The 23,524-nt window shown below is 43.3% G+C and overlaps 1 protein-coding gene across 8 annotated transcripts in view; it reads left to right on the forward strand.

The window, feature by feature from the left end:
• TTC7B (tetratricopeptide repeat domain 7B) overlaps positions 1-23,524 on the forward strand; it is a 241,144-nt gene that overhangs the window by 147,708 nt on the left and 69,912 nt on the right. For all 8 annotated transcript variants that reach the window (XM_082384497.1, XM_082384498.1, XM_082384500.1 and 5 more), the window contains 2 exons: positions 2,792-2,864; positions 5,408-5,568. In XM_082384497.1, coding sequence (XP_082240623.1) covers positions 2,792-2,864; positions 5,408-5,568 — 234 coding nt within the window. The remainder of the gene's footprint in view (positions 1-2,791; positions 2,865-5,407; positions 5,569-23,524) is intronic.

Here is a 23,524-nt window from a genome sequence, read left to right on the forward strand (position 1 = left end):
GTGGATGGGTGGATGGATGGATGGGTGGGTGGTGGATGGATGAGTGGGTGGTTGGATGGTTGGATGTATGGATGGATAGATGAAGGGGTAGATGGATGGATGGGTGGATGGGTGGATAGATGGGTGCCCTCAGTGGGCCAGTGTCTTGCAATTCTTTCTTTTCCTATGGAATAAAAATGGAATTAATTGGTATGGAGGTGCTTTGACAAGGGAAGCACTTTGTGAGCATCCCTGTAGTGACAGTTTTTAGGTCTCTGATTTTCTCTTAGCAGCCTCACCAGGTGCTCACAGCATGGGAATGGGATTCATAGCACTGCTCTAAATTCATGTACAGAGTCCAGCAGGCTTGCAGTTTTCAAGATCACTAATGTCCTTCCTCTCACCTGCATTGCTTGATGATTTCTGTCAAGCACATTTTCTGTGGGCATACAAATGTGGTGTTGTCACAGGAAGCCTAGCTGCTGAAGTTGTCCTGCACAACTGGAGCACGTTTTCTGGAGTCTACCTGAGATGAACATCTTGCACTTTTTCTAGTTTTTTTGAGCATCTCCATGTTTCCTTTTTTCTTTCATAGGCTAAAGTGGCCAGTTTAACGTATTAGCCAAATTATTGAAATAAGGTTTTTTTTAAAATGTGTATGTTTAAGTTGTGCCTCATTAGAAATTTGGCTGTTGGGGTATTCATTATTAACCAAGTTGACGATTCTTCCGATGTTGTCCTAATGTACCCCAGTGATGCCACGATTTCTAGAACTTCTGTTTGTTTCTTAGTGCTGTGGCTAACAGTTAATAATCATTTGAACAGGCTAAGGTAGGGCCTTTGGTTAGAACTCTTCTTATCCACACCCTGAGTTCACCAGACCATTGTCAGCTTTTCACTTGGTTGGTGTTGGGTAGAAACAACCATGATTTGATTTAACTTCATTTGTAAAAAATCTAAACTGTGCTGAGAAAATCATAGCTCTGTGGAATTCTTTTTGAGGGTTGTAGAAAGCTGGTTTAATTGTGAAAGAAGATGAGATAAAATAAATAATGCTAAATTCAAAGTCTCTTCATAATCCATTTTGTATTCATTTTCCCTGAATAATTGGAAGAGACAGAAACCATGACATTCCAATCTCACTTTTTATGAACACCAAAGAAAAATACTTTTTGATGTACAAATTCATGGAAAAACCAATGCCTGTCAAGTAATAAAAACTGGGGCATGCTGAGTAGGCCTCTGCTAGAAATAAGACATCTCAAAGGGCAACACAGGCAAATCCTCAGCCTCGGCCTCTTAGACTAAAGTGAGAAGAGTCATAAGGCCGTGTCTGGAGGCAAGCTTACTAGTGAAGATTCCCCAGGGATAGGAGTTTTGCTCTTAAGGTTAAAAAAAGGACAGAGGACACCCCCCCACCCGCTAATTCCCCCCAGTCCCACACATGAGCTACCATATTTGCGTGAATAATGCCCCGGATTGTTGGACTTCACATATTTTCTGGATTGCAAACACTCAGAAGACTTTAGCCTTTTTGCCCACAGCAAACAGACAGTTCCATTAAAAAGGCCTTATTACTGTAGAAATCCATCCTTGGCATGTTTGCCACAATTGACTCCATAATGATTTGACTTTCTTTTTCATCTTGAATTTGCTTTCTGCTGGTAGAAGATCCTCCCTTAATCACAGAATGTTGACAGAACAGCCTGAGGGTTTGTTTACTATCTGGGCCCCACCATTTGTAATTAGTTGGCTCCATAGTGCCTTTTAAAGAAAGTAAAAGTTTGTTTTTGTCTTCCCACCAGACTGTTAAACACAGAATTATGTCTCGTATACAGTCACATTTTGAGTTGCTTGTGGTACAAGATACAATTGACTTCCACAAAAAAGCAAGAATGACATGTCTGCCATCAAGTAGGAGGCCAGCATAGCCTCTTCCCATTGGTGTCAAAAGCCAGTTGATAGACTAAGTCTGGTGTCTGGCCACAAAGTCTTACATGTCATGGTTGCATGTAATTAGTTAAACTGCATGGAACTTAGTAGAAGCTTCAAAAGACTGAATGAATATCCTCCATTTCTCTCTATAGTTCATCAAAAAACCAAAACCTCATTTTACAAGCAAAGCCGGGCCTTTGATTTTCATATGGTTTCTCTGAAATCCAGAAATTTGGATAAAGTAGTGTTAAGACCAAGCCAAAACTTAACCAAAGCAGCCGTCGCCTTGCCAAGTATGCTCACAGCCTCACCGTGTCCCAGCGTGACACGTGGACCTCTCCTGCTCAGCCCAAGGGAGGCGTCTGCTGGGGAGGTCAGACCTCGGGGCCTGTGGATTCTTCAACCCCAGGCTCCTTCTCAAAGTCAAGGCCCATTGGCTGCCATTTCAGATGCTAAACAAAACAGAAACGTGCTCCTGTGTCATTCCCATGTACAGTGGCAGGAGGAAACATGCATGCCATTTGTTCGTGGACAGAGGAGAAGAGTTTAAGTGAAACATTAAATAGTTAAATTAAATATGGGGCCTTGGTAAAATAATTAATAAGAACCTACTGTATAGCACAGGGAACTCTACTCGATACTCTGTAATGACCTATATGAGAAAAGAATCTAAAAGAGAGTAGACATAAGTATAACTGATTCACTTTGCTGTACAGCAGAAACTAACACATTGTAAATCAACTATACTCCAATAAAAATTAATTGAAAAAAAATATGGGGCCTTGGTATAAATAAAAATACAAATGGGAATACTTGTTTGACATGGAAAATAAAAATGGCCTCTCTCATGTACTAATAGCCGCAAATACTTTTTCAGGGCCCACAGCCTGTCACCTACAGATCACCAAGCAGCTTTCTACCTGGCTCTGCAGCTTGCCATCTCCAGACAGGTCAGTCCTCCAATGTTCCCACACTTGGTGCCTGTTCTGTCTTGATACAGTTTGAGGGAGTAGCTGACCTGCTTTCCTTCACCTGAGGCCGACCTGGAGCCAGGGACTCTCAGAGGACGCTGCCTCCTCGCAGCGGAGACCCTGGTGTTTCGGTCAATTGGAGCATCAGCTGTGAAGACGCAAGGCAGGCAGGCTCTGCTTTTGGAGATTAAATCCGCACATCTGGAGGGCCCCACCTGGGGTCGGATGGCAACAGGGGATGCAGCCCATGGTGTATACCCTGACCGAGGAGTCCTCAGAGAACCTTTGTCCCTTGCTAACAGAGCCCAGTGGTGAGCTGCATGGTGGGGATTTAGTCACTGCCGGGGCCTGGTCGTCATAAGGGTATCGGGGATTGACAGGAAGATGCCAGCGAGTGTAGACAAAAGAGACCAGTTCCTTTCAAATATGTAGAAGATATGAACAATTACACACAGTGGCTCCTCGAAATAGGGGACTCGACAGTATTCTCCTTGCTGGAGGGGCAAGCTTTGTTGGTCTTCATCTTCCCAGTGGTAGCTTCCAGAAGCTGCCTTTGCCATTCTCATACCCTCCCGTCCCCTCCCAGCTGTTCTGGAGCCTCTGGCCCCATGTCTGCCTGCCCACCACGTGCAAGACACTGGTGGTAACCCCAGCACATTCCTAAGTGCTGACTGGAGAGTGAATCGAAGGCCAGTTCCCCAGACATGCCATCCCCCTGGCAGGCCTGGGCTGTCCACATGTATCTGACTTCCCGGAGGCCAGGGAGTGGTGCCGAGAAGCGGCTCCCCTTGGCGACCTGGGGACCAAGGAAACCAAGAGAGCTCGTCTGTAAAGGTCCTCTCACCTGGCATTGTGTGGCTCACAGCTGGCCTGATCACGAGCTGCTGCGGAGACAGCTGTGGGCTGGTGACCGACCGTCCGGTCTCTCTCCTCCTCCAGGAGCTCCGCTCACCTCCTCCTTGAAGCCCCCTTCCCATAGCAGGCTGCTCCTCTCCTTCCTCTTGCCCAGCTCTCTTGTTCAGTATCTTTCTCACTAGACCTTAGGTTCCCTGAGGGCAGGAACCCACGTCTGTCATCATTGCTTTGCCCTGGCAGCGGGGACACTGCCTGACACGTGGTAGGCCCTCACTAATACTCATTGAATGAAGGAACCAGCTTCGAATTCCTTCAAGTCAGCCTAGCCCTTAAGGACCTCACTTTGCACCCTGTATCAGTTTTTCCCTGATTACGCTAGTCATCCCTAAAAACGGATATCATGAGTGTACCTGCCTTTTGACCCTCCCAGAATACCAGTGCTGTTCACACAGCAGGCTGTCCCCCTGGGGAGGGGAGCAGTAGATGGAACCTTCTGGGTGCAGCAGCAGCCTTCGTGAAGTGGCGTGTAGGGCCGGATGATCTCTTCCCGCTGTGATAAGCTGTGATTCTACGGCTCAAAACAGAAAGCCTCTGTAACCAGCATTTTAAACTTACATCCATCAAAAATGGTATTTCGGAGAGGAAAACGAATAGATTTGGTAAAGACAGAAGTCACGGTTTCCTACTAAGGAGTGAGGTTACTGAGGGTTTGGGAAGAAGCAGGAGAGCTGAGAAGAGGTCCAGCCAGGGCCCGGAGTTGGAGGGGAGACAGAAAGGAGTCCCTGGGGCGACCGTGAAAGAATGCCTCAGTCTTGAGCCTGTTTCGAAATCCAGCTTCAGGTTCTAATTCTCCCTAGGTACTGTTAAACCTGCACAGAATCTCGGGTGTTCAGATACCCATTATGTATGCATTTTATCCACCCTTGTGCTTGGATGATTTTGAAGAAAGTCTTGAAGAGCTGTTGGATTTTGAAGGTTAAGGTTGTATCTGGTCCTACTTAAATTTGGATACACCTGCTCTGTATGTGGCATTGCAGTTTGTTTCTTGGGTGGAGTTCCTTTGGATTGTAGTTTGGAAAGGTGTGGGGTTGGTTAGTTTGTTTGCATAGTTCCTTGATGTCTAACGGAGATGCAGGACGAAGGGACTTGAAAAGAATCACAGGTGTCTGATCCTCTGGAAAGCTCTGTTTAAGGTTCTGAAACTTATCAAGAACTTTAATTTCAGTACTACTTAAAAAATCAGAACAGTTCAGCTAAGTCAGTTTCATTCCAATAAAAACTGCTGGCAGTTTGTTATGTGTCCCCATTTAGAGTGAAATTATCTTGGGCATAATCGAAAGTAAATCAGTTTTGTGGAAAAAGAGACAAATTATTTAGGGAGAAGTAAACGATTTGGTATTGGCAGTTATACTGAGAAACAGAGTCTCTTGTGTCACTTCGTTAGTCATACTGTTGCTTGAAGGGGACCTCTGTTTTTGTGTTTGTGGTTAATATCCTGGGGCTGCCATGAAGATGGCTTAAAATCTGAGTGTGGCACATGGTGAAACAACTCCTGATATTTACAGAGAATCAGATACTGAAATGGTGGCTGTGTGTGTGTGTGTGTGTGTGTGTGTGTGTGTGTGTGTGTGTGTTTAAAAATTCTTTCTGGTTTTGTTTTAAACCAGATACCAGAGGCTCTGGGGTATGTCCGCCAAGCTCTTCAACTTCAAGGCGATGATGCCAATTCCCTGCACCTCCTTGCCCTCCTGTTGTCAGCACAAAAGCATTACCATGATGCTCTGAATATCATTGACATGGCCCTGAGTGAATATCCAGAAAATTTTATGTAAGTGATACTGGACTTGGTTTTTCCTTATACAGAAGGTATTGAATTTACTTCTTCTCCCAATCTACCTAAGTCCTTCATGCACATCCTGGTGGTAAATAGTACAGAATCCCCTTTACTCTTGTTTTTTCATGATATTTAGAAACAAACGTAGTCTGTCAGGTCAACCTGAGTTGAAGTACTTTATCCATTCTTTCCCAATGTGTACCTTTGAGGCATACAAGATGATTTTAAATGCATTACGGATGAACATTTTTATTTTAATAGTTATGCATTTTTAAACGTACATTAGAGATAATACAGCTGCCTATCAAAGTGTGATTTCATAGAAATTATTGCTCAGAGGGAGACTAAGAATTTTTTTTTTAATTTATTTATTTATTTATTTATGGCTGTGTTGGGTCTTCGTTTCTGTGCGAGGGCTTTCTCTAGTTGTGGCAAGCGGGGGCCACTCTTCATCGCGGTGCGCGCGCCGTGCCTCTCACTATCGCGGCCTCTCTTGTTGCGGAGCACAGGCCCAGACGCGCAGGCTCAGTAATTGTGGCTCACGGGCCCAGTTGCTCCGCGGCATGTGGGATCTTCCCAGACCAGGGCTCGAACCCATGTCCCCTGCATTGGCAGGCAGATTCTCAACCACTGCGCCACCAGGGAAGCCCAAGAATTTTTAAATGAGTTGTTTTAAAGTGAATTTAAAGGGAAATATTAATATACATGGATATGGCAAAAGCTATGCTGAACAAACTCCAATGACTGAAATTTGGGAAACATTGCTTTATAGCTTGTTTGTCCCACATTACATAAAGGATGCCCATTAGTTCCAGGTGATTACTGTATTTTAGGCAACTTTGATCTGGATACCTGACCTCTTTGTGTCTTAGGTTTATTCTCTAGGAAATGGAATTCCTTAAATCAATCAGCAGTATTTGTTTGTAACCTAAGAATTGTCATTACAAACTGCCATGTGCTGGAATTGTCTGCTTATTCACCTCTTCCCTCTGAATCCCTGAATCCGGGCCTGTTGATTAGGCTTTGTTGAGAAGGACATTGTCTTTTGGGCTACTCATTTTATCCTCAGTGGAGTAGCCTAGTAACCAGTACACAGAGGCCAGAAACAGTAAACAGTCCTGCAGGCTGGCAGGTTCTCATTGTCTAAGTGGCGGGGTCAGCAGTAGGCGGGGGCGGCCTGGGGCAGGGGGAGAAGGGAAGGCGAGCTCTCTCCACTTCCAGAAATAATGCAAATTTTAAGTGGATCGGCCTTGGCTTTATTTCTCTGCCTCATCACCTCACTGTGGTTTTAATCAGTGTGTTTCAGCAAACTCCCCTCGGAAAATTGGTTCACACATTTCCATTACAAACATTTCTTTGTCTTCAAGTGAAAAGGGCACTTCTTTTCTCCCCATCGAGAAAATTCTCATTATAATCCAGGAAACCTCTGACTAGAGATTTCTCTTGTAGGTTCAGCTATTTATGCAGAGTGAATTAAAGAGCTTTGCCGCTTGCTCACGGAATACATCTCAAAATGCCCACGGAGTACATTTCTGGATTTTATCCAGAGCTGGTTAGCCCATGGAACCGTCAAGTGGTTAAAGCACTTTCAAAAATACTCGGCCCTTTACCCCTCAGTAAAGTAGAGCCTGATGCAACTGAATTCAGTTTCTCTCATCAATACTCTTGTAAAGTGGCTGCTCCTGCCTCCCAAGCCCAGCACCTTCATTGGATGTTTGTTAGATGTTCGATGTTGGATTCCAGCATGTGGCTCTTGCGTAGACAGCCTGGGGTGTCATCTGAGAGGAGAGGAGGCTTATTAAACTAACAGCCACGCCGCACAGTAAGCAGTAAACAGTGGTGGCTAATATGGTAATGCCTCCAAGTGACAGCAGCTGACAGCCTTTTCAAGTAGTAGAAGTAAGGAACAGCAGTAGAGGTATTTGAGGAATGCGAGCCTGTTATTTTAATGTTAAGCTGTAAGCTCAAAAAAGCAAAGCATATGGCAGCAGGGCTGAGAACCTCTGATGACTTGCTTGCTTTTTAAATATTTGTATTTCTTCCTTTGTGATGGGAAACTTCTTCCTCCCAAGAATACTTTATTCAAAGTTGGGGCCAGATATAGTCAGTGGATCCCATGGTTTCTTCCCAACCTGGCTAAAACATTTCAACACCAACCTAAACAAGATTATACGTGGGCACCTGTCCCAACTGCCATGTAGCATTATCCGTATGTTTGTGACAAGCTTGTCTCGAGCAGAGCTGCAGACTCTCGGAAGCCTGGGATGTCCTCGTGTCTCTCGTGTCCCAGCAGCCATAACCTACCACAGACTGAGTATGTAGTGGATATTCCCTCGGCCCCTGCCCTCTGCTAGGGTCAGGCCTGTCCGACCGTTGAACCAAGAAGTGATTTCACTAGCCTCTTAGCCTGATGCGGAGAACTACAGAGCTTTTTGGTCTCCGTTAAACTTATTCAAGATACTTAAGCACCATCTTTTATGACTTCATGGTGACAGTAAGGACGGGTAACCCTGGAGAGACCAGCTGCTCCCCCAGGGGCAGTGAGCTGTCCTGGCCAGTGCATTGAAGGCATTCATACATGGTGATCACTCAGTAATTGAGAGGCATTCATATTAATATTATTACTACTGATACAGTGTCTTCAAATGTAATATTTTAGAATCCTTTAAAATGATTAAATATTGAGTAGAAGCAAAAGACTATTTATTAAATCTATTTAAAATGATAATACAACTAACCTATGTATACCCACTTCTTAACTTAAGAAAGAGAACATTAATGTTGCCTGTGAATTTCCTGTGCACTCCTGCTGTCCTATTCCCTGACCTCTCCCCGCACAGGTTAACCACCATCCCGAATTCTAAAAAAAGTTTTTAATGATCTCCTTACACCACTCGCTGTCATTGCTTAACATTGTGTTCCTGAGGGCCATCCTTCTTGCCTACAACAGCAATTTATTCATTTATACTGACGAATAGTACTTTATTGTATAAATATACCAAGATTTCTTTTTCTAGTTTACCGTAAGCAGATATGTGGGTTGTTTTCAGTTTTCAGCTGTGACACGAATGATGCTGCTGTAAATTCCTTGCACAGTTCTCCTGGTGCCCGTGTGCAAGCATGTCGTCAGGTAGACACCTAGGAGCGGAATTGTTGAGTCATAGGATGCGTGTATCTTCAGTTTTACCAAATAATTCCAAACTGTTTTCCATAGTGGTTGTGTCCGTTTACATCTCCAGCAGCAGTGCCCACAGGCCCATGCAACTCCAGACACCAACACTTGGTGCCCTCAGACTTGTTGGTTGCTGGTTAATGGTATCACACTGTGAGTTTAAGTTGCATGTCCTCATTATTAATGAGGTTGAACACCTTTTTCATGTGTCCATTGGTCATTTAGCTTTTCTCTTTTATGAAGCACGTATAGAAGTCTTTCTTCTTTTCTAATCGGGTTGTCCATTTCATACTAATTTGTAAGATTTCTTTATGTTATGATTAAAAATGCTTTTGTTGGTTATATGTGTTGTAAAAATCTTCTCCCAATCTGTGTCTTGTCTTTACTTTCTCTTAATGATATCTTTTGATGAACAGAAGTTCTTAATTTTAAAGTATAGTTGAATGTATCAATCATATCCATGGATAGAGACCATGGATATGATTGATATGATTTAAGAGACCTTTCCTAAGTTATCATCTCAAGCTCTCTCATGTTATCTTTCATCCTTGAAGCTAGGAGTCCATCTGGAATTGACTGTTTTATGTATGTGAGGTGTAAGGGACCCAGGGTAATTTTTTCCCATGTGGATACCCAATTGTCCAGCAACATGTATTGAAAAGATTCCTTTTGTGGTTTCTCCCCAGGGCCACTTTTGTCTTAAACCAAATGTCCATCTGTGTGAGGAGCTGCTTGTGAGCTTTCCACTTGGTTCCATTGGTTCAGGGTGCCCATCTCTGTGTGATTGCCGCTCTGTCGTCATTCTTACAACTTTATTATACATGAGGTCAGTCCACCCCTGTAACTTGGTCCTCAGGGATATCCTGGCTGCCCTCAGGCCTTTGAGCCTTCATATAAATTTTCAAATTGGCTTTTCATGTTCCACCGAAAACATCCATTGAGGTTTTGATTGGAATTACATTTAATCTAATAGCTTAGTTTGGGGGAAATTAGATATCTCTAATTATTTAGGCCTTTAGAAAATACTTTTTAAATGAAGCTTTATAATTTTCTTTATAAAGATTTTGCTGACGTTTACTAGGTTTATTCCTAGTTACCTGAAAAAAATTCCATGCTTTTCTATTTAAACCTCTATTTAAGAGTTTAGGGAAATTTCCTTCTTCCGAGAAGGCTTGCTAAGAGTTTTTATTTTCATCATGAATTGATATTGAATTTTGTCAAATGCTTTTTCAGTATTTATTGAGATGATTATATGATTTTACTCCTTTAATCTGTGAATGTTATATTAATTGATATTTTTAAATGTTAAATTAACCTTGCATTCTTGGAATAAGCCCAACATGATCATGATCTATTAGTTTTTTAATGGATTCAATTTACTAGTTTTTTAAAGAACATTTACATTTATGTTCATGTGTGAAATAACTTGTAATTTTCCTTTCTCATTATATCCTTGTCAGGTTTTGGCATCAAGTTAGGCCGGCCTCATAAAATGAGTTGGAGTAGTTCTTTTTTGTGTGTTTTGGAATCTTTGTGTAAGATTTGAATTATTTGTTCCTAAAATAATAAGTTTGAGTAGAATTTGCCTATAAAACCATCTGGGACTGGTCTTTTTCCCATGGAAGGACTTCTGATGCTTTTTAAAAATGATTATAGTGTATTCAGGTTTTTCTACTTCTTATTTTATTAAGCTATGTTTAATATACTATATATATTTTAAGAATTTGCCCATTTAATCTAAGTTCTAAATTTTATTGCCATAGAGTAGTTTATAATGTTTTTAAATTATTTATTGTCATACAGCATCTGTGGTTAAGTCTTTTTCATTCCTCATGCTGTTTAATGTGCCTTTTTTTTGTCTTGAACAGTCTTGCCAGATGTGAAATGTCTGAAACATTGATCTTTTCAAAGAACCTTTAGTTTTTTTTATCATCTCAACCATATATTTACTTTCTCTTTTATGAATTTCTGTCCTTCTATTATTTCTTTTCTCCTATTTTCTTAGAGTTTGTTCTGTTTTGTTTTAGTTGGTTTTCCTTCTTAATTTTTTAAGTTGGATGTTTAGTTCATTAGTATTTTGCCTTTCTTATTTTCTGACATAAGCATTTAAGATAAAATATTCCGCTATGTACTGCTTTAACTATAAACCACAAGTTTCAATATGTGAAATTTTTGTTATTGTTTAGTTCTAAATATTTTTAAATTTCCATTATTATTTTTTGATGAATTAATTATTTTAGAACTGTATTTTATAATTTAAAAATATATGGGTTTTTTTAACTTATCTTTTGTCAATGGGCTTTTAACTTCATTGAATTGTGTTCAGAGACTATAATCAATATAAGTTTGAAATTTGTTGAGACTTGTTTTATGGCCCAGCATGTGGTCACTACTTATAAATATTTCACGTGTGCTTAAAAAGAATGTTTCCTGCATTTGGGGGTAAATTTTTTTATATTTTATTATGTTAAGCTATCAACTGTGCTTTTCAGATCTTTTTTTTCTTCTTATTTTTTTTTTTTCTACTTAATCTATCAGTTTCTGAGCAGAGGTATATTGAAACTACCTCTGATGGGTAGATTGATTGTCCTGTTTTACCCATAGTTAAAGCAATTTTTGCTTTATATATTTTAAAAGCTGTGCTATTAGGTACATTTAAATTTAGAATTGCTATGTCTTCCTAGTAAATTCAACCTTTTATCAATATGTAAGTAGTTGCATATGTAGTTTCAGCATTTTGCCTGAAAGTCTATTTTGTATGATGGACACATACCTACACATACAAATAGCCATGTATATGTGTACATATACATGTATACACACATACTGTGTGTGTGTGTGCTTGGAATATCTTTTTCCATTCTTTGAACTTTTTATATTCTTATATTTTAGATTCACTCTTGTATTCATTAAATATAGCTGTTTTATTTTTTTAACTCAGGCTGACAGTCGATCTGGAACATTTAGTTCATTTCCATTTATTGTAAATAGTGACATATTTGTATTAGTGTCTCCCACTTCATTTGTGTTTTCTATTTGTCCTGCTCTCTTTTCATATCTTATCCTCTCCTTTCCTACTTTAAATAATTATGTTTTATTACATATTTTTCCTTTACTAATTTGGAAAAGAAACATTCTATTTTGGTTGTTGTTGTTTAGTGATTACCCTAGAAATTTTAGTGAGGGTCTGTTGTTGGCAAACTTTCTCAACCTGTGTCTAAAATTGTATTTGGCCTTTCTCTCAAAAGAGAGTTTCAAACTAGATCTATGATTCTAGGCTCACATTTCCTCACAGCACAGTGATCTTGCTCCTTTTGTCGTTGTTGAGAAGTCAACCTTTGGTTTAATTTCAGTTCATTTTAATGTCATCTGTCTTTTCTCTCTGGCTGCTTTCATTGCCATTCTTGCTGATGCTTGGCATTTTCACTGTGATACAGCTAAGAGTAGATCCTGCTTGGGACTTTTTAAAACTGTGGATTGGTCTTGTTTGTATTGTTTATCATTTCTAGAAAATTCTCAGCCATTATTTCTTCCAGTATTCCTTCTCCTATAGCTGGCATATCATTGGATCTTGCTTTTTTTGTTTAGTCTGATAAGTTCTGCCTTTTGTGTCAAGTGTTTGGTCCATTCACATTTAATATAATTAATGATGGTTGAATGTATGTTTGACATTTCTGTATGTGTCTTGTCTTTTTTGTTCCTCTAATACTGCCTTTTTCTTCTGTTGAAAACTTGTTTTTTTAAACCCTTTAACTATTAAATGCCTAAACAAAAGGATGAAAAATTAGTATTTGCTGATTATGTATTAAATATCTCTAACACACTGTAAGTTTTTTCCAAAATAAAATTTAACAAAGTACACATTTTTATATTGAACAGTGTTCACAGATTCTGATAGATTCACTATCTCTTATACTTGGTATAAGAGCCTCGATCGTTCTTCTTTTAAAATAGAGCTTTGCAAAAATTTCCTAATTGATTAATGTATTTTACTTAGTAATTTTCCTCATTGGCCCAAGAATGTAGAAGTAGATGCCAGGTGATGTTGGGAACAATTGTTTCTCCTAAAGACAGCGTGGCCAGGGCTTGGTCAGGCCCTCACAGACTTCGTGTTTCTGCCATGGGATTATTCATTTTTAGATAAAATATCGCAATGAGAACTGACAGTTTGTTACTTTTCTCTCTGGAAAATATACTAGATAGTATCATACCAATGGTGGCACATTTGAGAACATTAGTATAACTGAGATATTTTATTCTAATTCAGCAAGCCTTCCAATGGCTGCTAAAGGCAGCCACACCAGGGTGTATTTTCTTGCCCTGAGACAAACTGTGGTTGTACAACTTTCCTAATTACAGATTTTTAGTTGATTTGAACTTTACTCTTTCCTACTTAAGTGGAACACATACAGGCACTTATTCTCTGGCTCTCAGAGAGGTCATCAAATGAACAACACACTTAAGAAACCATCAAATGTTACCACAAAGCACAAAAAGTAAATTTTGAAACCTCTCAAAAGATAAAAATAGAAGTGGGATCATTATGGTGTTTTCTGATCCATGACTTTGATATATCAGGTGTTGAAACAAATCCTCAAGTCACCAGATTGGAAAACAATCTTTTCTTCTGTATGTGGTCTTCTATTCTCGTACCCGTGGAAACAGATTTTTTTCAGACAATCGTGCTGCTTTTTACATCAACAGGAACTAACTGTATGGAAAGAAATGAACATATATAACGTTCATTCATTCATTCATTCATTCATCCATTTGTTCACTCATTTAGCAATAATAACCACTAGCATTTATGCACTGCTTTGTGACAGGCAACTCCTATCAGCACTTCACATATTTTAAACTAATTTAATCATCATGAAACCATCAAAGATTGGTAGCATTATCATCCCCATTTTACAGATAAGGAAACTAAGGCATAGGGAGGTTTAGTGATTTGTCTAGTTGTGTACCTAGTAAGTGGCAGAGTCATGCTTTGAACCCAGGCATCCTGGCCTTGGCCTCTGTGCTCTGTGCCTTTGAAGCATTGCGTTCTTCCCACATTCCAGTTGCCATGTGAGGTGTTGGGCATGCCGCCATGGACAAGAGAAAGGCAATTTATGCTCTCTTCAAGCTAACAATCCAGATGAACAGGATTTTTATCCTATATCCTCTGTTAATCTCTTCAATAAACCAGAAAACTCGATGAGGATCATTCTTTTCTTGAGTGGAGTATATATACCTGGTTTAAAAAAAACATTACTTGGCAAGTAAGATTGTGCCTTTTTCTCAGTCTGTCTCACTTAACACACATAGTCTCAGAGAAACTCAGTTTAAGTTGAAATATCATATTGAGTAATGTTTTGATGTAGTGATTACTGAGAGGCCAGGTGTTATGGGCTATTTTTATGTCTGAGCTGAGTGATAGAGTAATGAACATGCCTATTAAATTTGCATTTGATAGAAAGTTGGACCACAAGGTAAGAGGCTGTTCGTCTTATTAAACTAGAGAAATGATTCATTGGAGACCTGAAGGTTGTCTGGGAGGGATGAGTGCAAGGTAACCAACCCAGGGATGCCTGTTCCTCAGATACAAGCTGGGGAGGGGATCTTTGGGCAAAGGAGAGTGGGTGACAGCCTAAAAGACACCACAGAACAAAGTGGAGTGGATTCAGTGGTACAGTGGCTTATTTAAAATCAACTTTCCACGACAACAACAGCAAAAGAACTTGAATAAAAAGTGGACAAAGGACTTAAATAGACATTTCTACAAAGTAGATATTCAAATGGCCAATAAGCACATGAAAATATTCTTAGCATCACCAATCATTAGGGAAATGCAAATCAAAACCACAATGAGATACCATTAGGATGACTATTATTTAAAAAAAAAAAACCCAGATACTAACAGGTGCTGGAGAGGATGTGGCGGAGCCGGAACCCTTGTGCTCTGCTGGTGGGAATGTATAATGATGCAGCTGCTTTGGAAAATAGTGTGGCCGTTCCTCAAAAAAATAAAAATAGATTACTGTATGATCCAGCAGTTCCACTTCTGGGTAAATACTCAATAGAACTGAAAGAAGGAATTCGAACAGAGGTTGTACACTCATGTTCATAATAGCAGTATTCATAATATCCAAAAGGTAGAAATCACCCAAGTGTCCATGGATGGATGAATGGATAAGCAAAATCTGGTCCATACATAAAACAGAATGTTATTCAGCTTTTAAAAAAGAAGGAAATTCTTAAAAAAAGGAAAGAAAGAAAGAAGGAAATTCTGACATGCTGCAACATAGATGAACCTTGAGGACGTTATGCTAGAGAAACAAGCCATCCACAAAAGGACAAATACTGTATGAGTACTCTTAGATGAGGTTTCCAGAGTAGTCAAAATCATAGAGACAAAGTAGAGTACTTAGTGGATACAGAGTTCCAGTTTTGCACGCCTGTCTCCCTGTCCGCCTGGGAAGAGAGCTTGTCTGCAGGCCCGGCTGCTGGGAGAAGCCAGGCCAGGGCAGCCACCCCAGAGCCATCCGTCCCCGATGGTGGCATGCAGAAGGTTTATTTATTTCGGTGCTTTCATTTACAATGTCTCAGGTTCTCCTAGATATCTCATCCCACCATTCAAAGTATGGCGTATCGTCTTCAGAATTCATGCGGGGTGTTTCCTGGAGATCTCTGGATCCCCAGCCCCTAACCCAGAGCTTGGCTTGCTGCAAACATTACTATGCGTTTGTACACTGACGACCCTGCTGAGCAGCCTAGAGGCCTTAGTTCATAGCTAAGCATGTTTACCTGTGTTTCGTCTAGTGTCTGTTTCCGCTTTCACTCTGCCAAGTTCCGCTAGATGATAAAATGATGATGTCTACTTATTTCAGGGATCATATACAGTTCCTGCTAGTTACCCGGCCAACTGTGAAAAAACCTCAAGTAGTACAAGTACAGTTGAATGCCAGTTCATTTGTAGTGGTCTTTGCATTTTAAGTTAATGACAAACAAAACAAAAACACCTGAGAGCTAAAGGAGAGCAAGAAAAGAATGTTTGTCAAGTAGTACAAGTACAGTTGAATGCCAGTTCATTTGTAGTGGTCTTTGCATTTTAAGTTAATGACAAACAAAACAAAAACACCTGAGAGCTAAAGGAGAGCAAGAAAAGAATCTTCAAATTTATCTCCTAAGCATTCTTGTGGGATCCTGAGCCGAAAACAGCTGGTGGGGAATGCATCACCCACCTGCAGATGGTCAGACTTGCTCTCCTTTAAACATCCCTCCAGTGAAGGGTTAGAGAGCCCGCTTTCTGCCAAGTGTGTACCAAACCTCATGATGTGCTACGTGAGAACACAGAGAAGGTAAAGAGAGAATGTGGATAAAACGGGCTAGGATTCATGGGAGCAGGTTCTGTGCAAGGACCCGTGGCTCCATTCAGCCTGGGATCCTGGCGGGATGCCTCGTCCACCTCTGGTCCCACAGAGCTGGCCAGCTTCGCAGCACCCGGCTGCTCTCTTCCTTTCTGGAGCCCTTCTTGACTTTGGGTGGAGGCTGCCATTTCTAAATTACAGAACTTCATGGCTTCCTTAGAGTCTGTGTCTCATCGGGCTGAGCCCTCTTCCTTCTAGGTCTAGGTGATTGTAGGATCCCCACTCTTTGGCATCTGCCTTTATCCCTGAAAAGGGCCCCCAGTGCATCTTTTCTTCTTGAGCTCCCATCCTCAGACGTGGGAATGTGGGGAGATCCAGGCCGTGGCAGCTGAGTCAGAAATAAATCCTGCAGAGATGGCTTTTGGGGAGCGGCCTGTCAGTAGATCTGCTCTTGGTTCACCCCCTCACGATTTTAGAGCTGACCAATGGCTTTGTGGTTCAGACAGAATAGATTATTTCTTGGTAGAGCTGGGGTAGTTAAATGGAAAACTGTTTTTCAAATTTTTCCTGTTTACACGTTTATATAGCAGAGGGCTCACCGGGCCCAAGGCACTTGCTCACCGAATCGCTCACCAGAGCGGGGGGCAGGTTCTCGGCCCCCTGCTGCTCTGCACCCCGTTAGCCCCTCGTTCCACCCGGTCAGACCGTGCGCGGGAAACCGTCCTGACTGCTGCTTTGTGGATAGCACTGAATGAAAGTGCTCCCTTCATGAAAATGTCACACTCAGGCATGGGAGGAGGTCTCCCAAGTCTGGGCAGTGTGATGCCACACATGTTCTCAGGTCAGCCTGTCCTGGTCGTTTCTGGCTTAGGTGCTGGTTCCAGGACGCTAATCGGAGTTGAGATTAATAGCTGAAGTGGGAGCGAAAAATGAGCCAAACTGGGGTTTCTTGGGGTGATTTATTTCAGCTAAATATGTCAGTTGTTTGTTTGTTCTAAAAATATCGTGAGGAGGATGGGGGAGTATTCCAGATTGTTGACACTTTGACTGAAATGAGAAGCAGAGTGTAACTGATACGGGATCGAGCCGGAGGCCCTGCGGGTCATGAGGAGGCGGCGGGATCAGGCTACCGAGAAGCGACGGCAGGACCGTCCCCAGCACCGTCACTCCGAGCAGCCTCCCAGGCCGGGATGAGGGGCTGCTAAGTCCCGCAGAGCGAGGTGTCTGACCCTGATGCTTTTTTTTGCTGAACAAGCGTGGTGTCGATGTTCCAGGAACCAGCAGATCTGGGAGCCTGAGCTGGGGTCAGGCTCACGGCGACCGGGAGCCGTGCTGAATGTCCCCCCAGACCTGCCAGCACCCTGTGCGACGTCTCCTTCCACGGCAACCACGGGCCCTGAAAGTGGTCAGATTTCAAGAACTTCCTCGGTGGTAAAAACTCCCAGACAGAAGTTTGCCCCTGAGCCACCTGTGCCAGTCGCTCAGCAGGGCTTCGTTCCTGGAGAAGATGCACTCATAGCAAGAGCGCATGCTCTCCAAACCCTCCTTTGGTGGTCCTGTTAGCAAAGCCAGCCGGAGTCAGCGTGCACTTGGGGGTTTTGTAAAGGAAACCAGGCACTCAGATTTGATCCCTTTAAAACTTGTAGACGAAGGGTTTCTGTCTGGCAGCCTGTGAGCAGACATCTCTTAGAATTCCAGGAGGTCAATGCACATTTCAAAGATGTCTGGATTTGATTATCTTCAGGCTAGGCAGGCAGGACTCCAAACACTCCCTGAGACCCTGAGCTCAGCTCCTGTTTACTTGCTTGGTTCTGGAAGACGTTTGAGTTTTCCAGCCCTGAAGAGGAGGACCCCCAAGGGCAGTGGATGATTATCCAGTGCTTTGCAGACTCAGGACGTGCCCTTTATGTGGGTGACAATGTGAATGGTACGCTGCCCCTAACTGGAGAGGCTCGGGAAGGACCTGGGCAGGGTTATAGCACATCCACCAGAAAGCCCTCCAGAGAATCTCTCCAGAAGGAAAGGAAGGTTCAAGACCACAGGTGGGGGTAGCCTTCATTTGTGAGCTTAATGTAGGTGGTTGATCAGAATTGCCACTGAATTTAAGAATAAAATACCCTCAAAATCCTTACTGGAATGAAATAAACACAGGTAGAATTGCCTAAGTGTAGGGACTATGGGAACTCTTTTCCTTGGATGTCTTTTTTAAAAAAAATCAGACCATTTGAAGGCTAAGATGGAGAGTTACGAAGTAGAGTGGTGCTTTTTGAACTTAAGTTTGCACAAGTCACCTAGGACTCTTATTACATGAAGATTCTGACCCATTGGGTCTAGAGTGGTGTGTACTTTGTGCATTTCTCACATGCTCCCAGGGGATGCAGAGGCTGCTTGTCCCAACCACGCTCTTGAGCAGTAAAGCATTATAGGACCTCTCAAGGCCTTTTCCAGGGCTGGGTTAATTGGAAAAATCTATATTTTTTCCAATGAGTCAATGAACAGCACGTCAATACAGCAATTAGGTGAGCCAGATGATCAAAGGAATTGTGTATTTCCTGTGTAATAGTTGAGTATACAGATCATTCATTCAGGTGACATTTACTGAACAATCACCATTAGTGAGACCCCCCCCCCCACCAAGCAATGTTTGATATCTAATGGAAGCAGTCACGTGACTGGTTCCACACACCTCCCTCCATCCCTTCCAGCTGTTCCCAGAGGGTCCTCAGGGGGCTGGTAGCCTCAGCTCTGGGGCCTGCGCAGCTGCGACCCCACCATCATGGGCTCGCCTGGTGGTGACCGGGCCTGTGGAGCTGCGTCAGGCCGGGCAGCTCGCAGGCCAGTCGTGGCATTGATCTCCAGTGACAGTGACTCAGCCCCGGATCAGAGGCTGCTTTTTGCAGAGAACACCACCTCCTGGGATTGGGCTGCTTTGGAAACCCGGCCAGGAGAGCAAGGGCTCCAAGACCAGCAGGACGTGAGAAATGCTGGTAACAAGGACCTGAGATGGATTTCCTTCACGAAAGCCCCACCGAAACCTGAGAGCAGCCCCTCGTCCCCCTCTGAGGGGTGGGTTAGAGGTGTTGGGAACATCCTCTCCGTGACCGGCTGCCGCTCGGTCCTGTCTGACTTTGTTCCCAGCTGACTCATCTGGCTTCAGATTTCCACCGCTCCTCCTCATCACCATGTGCTTGGGGCACATCTCTTTTCTCTCACCATCTGATCTGTGGCTGCCAAGCCATCTTCTCAATTTAAAATTTCATTTGAGCATACCTACCTCCTCCCCACCCCTGCCTGATGTACTGTCACTTGTACCTGGTGACAAAGTGGTGACACTTCCCTTCAGGTGTTTGGCAGCCCGCCCCACTCCAGCTCTCAGGTCAGGCTCCCGGGAAGTGAGAGATGTGGGCGGTATCCAAGTCCCCTGTGGCCATTTGCCCCACGTGGGCAAATACCACATGCGTTTTCTGCACAGCTGTTTTGCATCCCAGCCTACATTCAGCAGATAAACGAAGACAGGTCCCTGGCGTGCTGAGCCCGAGAGCACACAAACACAGATCAGCACAAAATACCAAACGTCCAAGGTTCCCGTGATGTTCTTTCTGAATCAGTTGCCTTGAATACAGCATTTACGGATCTGCTAATTAGTGAGGGTTTTGTTTATTGATATGCGTGTTTCCTCCTTGATGCGCTTAATGAGCACATTGTTTATACTGCCAGATAAGATTGGAGGGAATTATTACTTTAGAATTTCTCTAAACTTTCCTAGTTTATTTTCATGGACAGTTCTTCATCAGAAAGCTTAGTGAGGCGTATTAGATTTCAGAATTAAGCAATATCTACCCTTTTAGCTTCTTCTCGGGCCCCAGCCTTATATGCCAGACTCCAGACACCATTCCTTGAGTGCACGGGACGCTCCTGCCTTTGTCGAGATAGTCCATCTGCCTGCCTGGAAGGCCCCTCCCCAGGACCCCTCCCACCCTAACTGTGAAAGTCCTACTTCTCGGCTGTCTTGCATGACCCCCCAGGCAGACCCTGTCTCCTTCCTTTTGTGCTGCCAGAGAACCTTGTCCATATGTCTGTTTGTGTTCATCACATATGTGTATGTAACACTAGACTGTGAGCTTTGCTGGGGAAAGATACCACGTCTTATTCCCCTTTGTGGCCTCAAGGGCATAATAGGCATTTTTTTAATGATTGACAAAAGGATGAACAAATTCAAGTTCATTATCAGGCACACTGACATGTGGGTAGTCAGCTGTACAAATTATGGGGTGAGTAAACAGATTACAAAAAATATTTTATACAGATGAGATGAGGAAGGAGCTAGATGCTGCCTGGGGGGCGGGGGGTGAGTCATAGGAGATGTCAGACGGTGGGACTTGCACAGGTAGACGGTGGGACTTGCACAGGTAGAGTAGGAGGGGCGCTGGGGAGGGGACTTCAGGCAGGCGGAGGGAGCACCGTGAGCGCAGGCAGGAAGATGGGAGGGCATATGGCAAAAGCTCGAGGAATCCTGTTGAGTCTGTGTCTCATGGGGGTGGGGCCCAGGGTGAAGCTAAACCAGAGAGATGTGCCAGAGGGGGAGCCAGTGCTTGGGGGCAGTCTCCAGGGAGTGAGGAAGGTCTTCCCGGGGATGAGGATTAGACATTAAACCTGGCCCTGGTACATTCTCCAGGGTGCCCAGTGAAAAGTCACCAGGCCACATGGCCCCAGAGCTTCACCAGGGGCCTGTATCTTCTTTCTAAGGTCTACACTAAGCCAGTAATTTCAAGAGTTATCTTGGGATTCTCAAAAAATTCCAAAAATGGGGTAAAGTATTGTTTCTGTTAGTTTTAATGAAAAGTAAAGCCTTGATTAACTGCATCGTTCAAGTGTCTAGAATTTTATATGTGCCTGACTTTTTTTTTATTTTTATCTTTGTCTGTGTTGGGTCTTCGTTTCTGTGTGAGGGCTTTCTCTAGTTGCGGCAAGCGGGGGCCACTCTTCATCGCGGTGTGCGGGCCTTACACTATCGCGGCCTCTCTTGTTGCGGAGCACAGGCTCCAGACGCACAGGCTCAGTAATTGTGGCTCACAGGCCCAGTTGCTCCACGGCATGTGGGATCTTCCCAGACCAGGGCTCGAACCCGTGTCCCCTGCGTTAGCAGGCAGATTCTCAACCACTGCGCCACCAGGGAAGCCCTGGGCCTGACTTTTGAGTGAAAGAGGCAAGTCACAAAAAGCACAGGCAAATGTGATCAATTTTTTTTTTAATGTGATCATTTTTTAAAGAACCATGTATGATGTATCCTAGGAACAATACCCCAGGAGCCCAAACTCCACTTTTTCTGCAACCCTACCCGAATTTCAGGGCCTTAATCTGTCCCTAAGCCAGAAATCCTGCCTAATATTCGTGGCAAGTCTTTCCTGCTGATTGGCCTGTAACTTCTCTGAGGGCAAGGGACTGTATTTTATGCCACTTTTATTCCACACAGTATCTAACACAGATCTTTGCACATTTTAGGGTTTTAAATATTTAACAGTGGCTTAGAAAATGCTACATATCTTCATTAGTGTCAGTAGTGTGGTTAGAACATCTCAAGTCATTCTCCTCTGTTTCTTGTTTGGCTCTTCGGAGTCAGATGGGTTTGGGTTTACATTTCTGTTCTAACAGCGACTGGCAACGTGAACTTGGGCAGATTCCTTAGCTCTCAGCCTAACTTGGAGGGTTGTTGTAGAGATCACTGATTACATATTTACAGTGTCTGGCAGCTGCTGCTGTTATTGTTATTATTTCAACTGTCTTGAAAGCAGAAGCTTCCTGGCTTATAGCTTATTATTCCACAGTTGAGAGCTCTTGTATTTTCTGGAATTGCATTTCCATTTGGGAGTTTTAGCTCCTATTACTTAAGGCTGGCTTCAGCAGTTGGGGGTTGGGGAGGCTTTTTGACCTGAATCTCAAAAGATGAGTAGAGGCTTAAAAAGCAGAAGCGGATGGAAAAGGCATTCCAGGCAGAAGGAACAGCATGTGCAAAGACCCAGGGGCATGAAGGAGAGTGACATGTGGAGGAAGTTGATCGTGGCTAGAATGGGGGATGTACGTGGTGGGCAGAGGGCAGACAGAGGCTAAGCATGTGGGCAGGAGCCAGATCATAAAAGGCATTGCACGTGATGCTAGATTTGGACTACCAGGAACATTGTTAGATTGGTATTTTAGCGAGGTTCTATTCTTCATTAATTTCCTGTAAGTATTCAATGAGTCTCTGGGCAAAATTTTTTTTAATTAGATTAATGGACTTTAAGCCAGGTATAGGGAATAGGAATAGACCATTTTCCCAGCATGTGATGCCTTACTATACTTAAGAGGAACATCTCACTTAATTTGTGGTGGGTCCTGGGTGATGTGGCCGGCAAATGATCTCAGCCCGGCCATCCCTTTGCCCTCTCTATCAGGTTGACAGTTCCACAGATTGAAATGCAGTCAGTGCTGGTTGGTCCCAGGTTTCTTGCCTCAGGGTTTCCTCAGTAGATGGAATCTACAATATCTTTGGACATCAAATTAACAGCACATTAACGCTTACCGTTGTTTGTGTACTCTTCACGTCTGTGCCAATGTAACATGCACCCAGCCAGATGTTTTCGAACAATCTTGAAATGTGTGAGCAGGGCTCGGCAAACATGTTGACAAGTCCCTTGTTCTGTTTTCGGCATTGTTCTCTGCCTTATAAACCAGTCGAGGTCTGGGGAGTGGCGAGAAGGAGCACAGTCTCTGAGGCCTCCAATCTCCTGCTTCTCCTTTGCGTGCAAGAACATGTCAGAGCTAAAGGCTCCTGGAACTTTCTGCCCATCGCTCTGGACACATCTGACAGTGGCCGAGAGGCTTTGCTTTTTCTCCCCAGCCTGTGCTCTCAGCTCCTCTTCTCCGTCAGCCTCTCCTTCACGCCGCTCCCCTTGCTTCACTTCCAAGTACCTTTTCCATCATTTGGGCTCAGCAATTCTACTATTGTTCTTCCTGTCTGGTTCTCTGAAATCCAGCCCACACCTTTCAACTCCATATCCTGAGTCAAGTGTTTGAAAGCTGTTATTTCATGTTAATTAGAAGTTCTTTTTCCAGCCAAGAAGCCTTGCACAGAACTGTTCCCCCAAGCTGTGGCTTAGAGACGAGCTCTGGTGTTTTGTACTTTGGTACAGTTAGAGGAATCGTGGATAATTGCTCTTAGAGCCGCAGCACTGCCTGCCAGGCCAGGAAACCTTCCCCACGACTCCGTGGCCCTCCGTGGGCTGGCAGGCTCCGAGCTTGACTCAGCCCGAGGACTCGGTGTGCCTCCAGAGAGCACCATGGTCTCGGTGGGGTCTCCCCTGGCCAGAATTGCTTGGCACCCAGACCTCATCCACGAGCGTCTCTGGCCTCCAAGTAGGTCTCCACCAAATGCTGGCAGGTGACCGTT

Source organism: Balaenoptera borealis (assembly GCF_965194805.1).
Source record: "Balaenoptera borealis genome assembly, chromosome: 3".
NCBI classification, from domain to species: domain Eukaryota; kingdom Metazoa; phylum Chordata; class Mammalia; order Artiodactyla; family Balaenopteridae; genus Balaenoptera; species Balaenoptera borealis.